The following is a 3,537-nucleotide window of genomic DNA, read 5'->3' on the forward strand; positions in this document are numbered from 1 at the left end:
ACAAATTGCATAAATTGAAGGACGCCATCACGGTGGCTCGACTCTGCAAAAAGGTGACACTTCAACAAATGCAATCATTATTGGGGCTATTGGTTTTTGCCTGCCGCATTATGCCTATGGGCAGAGTGTTTTGCCGAAGGCTGTCTCTGGCCACTCGTGGTGCTGAAAAGCCCTATCACCACATTCGCATTACTAAACAGTTGCGAGAGGACTTGAGTGTCTGGCACTCTTTCCTAGGCATCTACAACGGCCATACTTGCTTATTGGGTGAGGAGGTCCGAAACAGTGAGGTGTCCTTATACACTGATGCGGCTGGTTCGACTGGTTTTGGAGCCGTACTTGGGAAATCCTGGTGTGCGGGTCCTTGGCCAGCCACCTGGCTCGAGCTTGGTCTTTGCAGGAACCTAACTTTATTGGAACTATTCCCCATCGTAGTTGCCCTTGAGCTCTGGGCTCCCGGCCTGGCCAATCGCAAGATTTGTTTTTGGACGGACAATATGAGTGTGGTGCATTGCATTAACAGGTTATCTTCCTCCTCCCTTCCTGTTTTGGCTTTGCTGAGACATTTGGTGTATTTGTGCTTAGCCCATAACATTTGGTTTCGTGCTAGGCACGTTCCTGGGAAGGTCAACTCCATTGCTGATGCTCTTTCTCGTTTTCAGTGGTCCAGGTTTCGACTGCTGGCTCCCGAGGCGGACGAGGAGGGTACGGAATGCCCAGCTTCCCTGTGGCCCCTGGTGGAGACGAATTTATGAGTTTGATACAGGCATCGGTTACGGCAGCGACATGGAAGGGTTACGGTAATGCTTGGACTGAGTGGGTACAAATGGGGCATGGCAGGTCCTTAGCCAGTGACGCTGACAGGCTGCAACTCACAATAGATTATTTGTTACAGTTGAGGGCAGAGGGCTATTCTGCCACAGTGGCTCAGAGACGTCTGTCGGGGCTTGCTTTTTATTTTAAGTTGGCGGGTTGGCATGACGTGACGAAACATTTTGTAATTTCCCAGGCGCTTAAAGGGTGGAAGAAGGAAGTAGTTAACAGGGAGAGCCGCCGGCCCGTCTCTTTTGCCCTGCTACGACAGTTAATTTTGGGTCTGCGGCAGGCAGTTAGTTCCCCTTATGAGATTTCCCTGTTTCAAACTGCTTTTAGCCTGGCATTTTTTGGTGCTCTTCGCATCAGCGAGCTGGTCCCCATGAGTAAGGTCAAACCAGGTGGCCTCCAGGCGGAGGACGTTATTCTTGGTAACTCTTTCATCCGCTTCCGAATCCGTAAATCTAAAACGGACATCTATGGGCAAGGGACTTGGGTGACTCTTTCGGCAATTGATGACGTAGCTTGCCCAGCAAGGCTTGCGACCGCATTTGCGGCGGTTCGGAAGCAGGGTGAGTGTTTTTTGTCTCATGAGGATGGTTCACCTCTGACTAGATATCAGTTTGATACTATTTTTAAGAAATGCTTGACTGCGTTGGGGCTCAACTCCAAGGAGTTTGGGACTCATTCCTTTCGAATAGGGGCAGCCACGGAGGCTAGTGTTCAGGGCCTGAGTGAGGATCAGGTGAAGTGCATAGGCAGATGGAAATCGAAATGTTATGCTGGATACATTCGACCACAGCTTCTTACTAACTGAATTTTCTTTACAGACGGATCATCTCCTGTGGTGCTTCTGGTGGGGCACTCATACATCTGTCGAGCGGCACTGCGTGCGGAGAATCGTCCAGGGGGAAAAAACCTTGGTTTTTCCGGCACACGTGTGATTTGGCGAGGCATCAGTGGCATGCGGTGGCTGCAAGTACTCCCTGAGGTGGTTCGCTTTAGCCGAGCTTATGATGGCCCGCTGGTACTGGTAATTCATGCTGGGGGTAATGATTTGTGCCAAGTTCGGGTAGCTGAGCTTATTTCTCTCATAAAATCCGATATGGTTCGTTTCCCCCCATTTTTTATGGATTTGGTTGTAGTTTGGTCTGAGTTGGTGCCCAGGTTGGCGTGGAGGGGTGCCCGCAATGTTGCTGCAGTTGATAGATCCCGCACCCTGCTTAATCAGAGAATCTCGCGTTTTGTGCGTAGCCAGGGCTGGGTGGTGGTTCGGCACCGGCAATTGGAAACGGATACCCCCTTGTTAGCTGACGGGGTTCACCTTAATGAGGCCGGTCTAGATATATTTTTGTCGGGCTTGCGCGATGGTGTAGGGAGAGCCATTTCTCTTCTGGGTGGAGGTCGGAGTTCGGTGTAGGATTACACGAACTCCTAGTGGCGGTTATTGATCCTTTGCCTGTATTCGGCCTAGTATAAAAGGCGACACCACATGCCCACTGCACACAGTGGCCGGCATTCGGGGGTAAGATATATAAGGTCATATACTTGACAGTTAACGAGATACGTTTTGAAATGGCAAGGATCGGGAATTAAATAAATATATACAGTATAAATAAAGCTGTGGCCGACTTTCACCCACTATTCTGTTTCAGTGTGTTTTATTCATAATTTAGCATTAAAGGGCTTATCCCTAGCTGGGGAATAAAGGTTAAGTTCCATAGGCTTAAACATCTTCACAGTCTGAGCAGCGCTGAAGCAAGTAGCGAAAGCGCTACTGACTGGGAGGGGGATTTCCCCTTTCTAAACAGTGGCGAAAATTCGCCAGCGTGTTTGCGCCTGGCGTCTTGGCGCCTGGCGTTGTTGCGCAGGCGCAAGAACGGGGGGGTGACGTCATCGCGCAGTGCGCATGCGCGCTTGTTCACAGGAACGACCTTATAAGGCAGCGCCTCCCACTGAGCTTCCTCTTGGCGCCCATAGCAGCTACAGGCACAACTTCCCGCCCACCCACCCGGTGATAAATGATTCCATTGTTGTGTTGTTATGTTTTAAAAAAAAAAAAAAAAAAAAAAAAAAAGGGGGACGAGGTCTGATGTTGTTCATTTTAATGTATATTTGTTGGATTTCAGTGTTCTTGTCACAGCGTGGCGGTTATTGATCCTTTGCCTGTATTCGGCCTAGTATAAAAGGCGACACCACATGCCCACTGCACACAGTGGCCGGCATTCGGGGGTAAGATATATAAGGTCATATACTTGACAGTTAACGAGATACGTTTTGAAATGGCAAGGATCGGGAATTAAATAAATATATACAGTATAAATAAAGCTGTGGCCGACTTTCACCCACTATTCTGTTTCAGTGTGTTTTATTCATAATTTAGCTTTAAAGGGCTTATCCCTAGCTGGGGAATAAAGGTTAAGTTCCATAGGCTTAAACATCTTCACAGTCAAGTCTAACTGGCAGTTTGTGTATTTAAGGTCATTTACATGCGTTGCACAAAGTGTTAACAAAGAGTTACAAAAACGAATCCATGTGATACAAAGGGTTAACCCCGGTCCCCCAGCCACTCACTGCTCATTAACCAACCAACCCATCTCAATATGATTGGCAGGGCCTATGGCTACATACCCAATCCAGCACAGGCTCAGGGAGGGGCTGGGGAATAACTTTAGAACCACAAAATACTGAAATGGCAAAAATAAAGGAGTGTGTATAATGCAT

At 48.4% G+C, this 3,537-nt stretch overlaps 1 protein-coding gene across 1 annotated transcript; it reads left to right on the top strand.

Moving 5' to 3' along the window:
* Window positions 1-227: 227 nt before the first annotated feature.
* Window positions 228-3,319, top strand: LOC121399257. The gene is made up of 2 exons (XM_041579328.1): window positions 228-800; window positions 1,644-3,319. The coding sequence occupies exons 1-2, from the start codon at window positions 713-715 to the stop codon at window positions 2,231-2,233; spliced, it is 678 nt and encodes a 225-aa protein (XP_041435262.1). The 5' UTR covers window positions 228-712; the 3' UTR covers window positions 2,234-3,319.
* Window positions 3,320-3,537: the final 218 nt, after the last annotated feature.

Source organism: Xenopus laevis, chromosome 1S (genome assembly GCF_017654675.1).
Source record: "Xenopus laevis strain J_2021 chromosome 1S, Xenopus_laevis_v10.1, whole genome shotgun sequence".
Classification (NCBI taxonomy): domain Eukaryota; kingdom Metazoa; phylum Chordata; class Amphibia; order Anura; family Pipidae; genus Xenopus; species Xenopus laevis.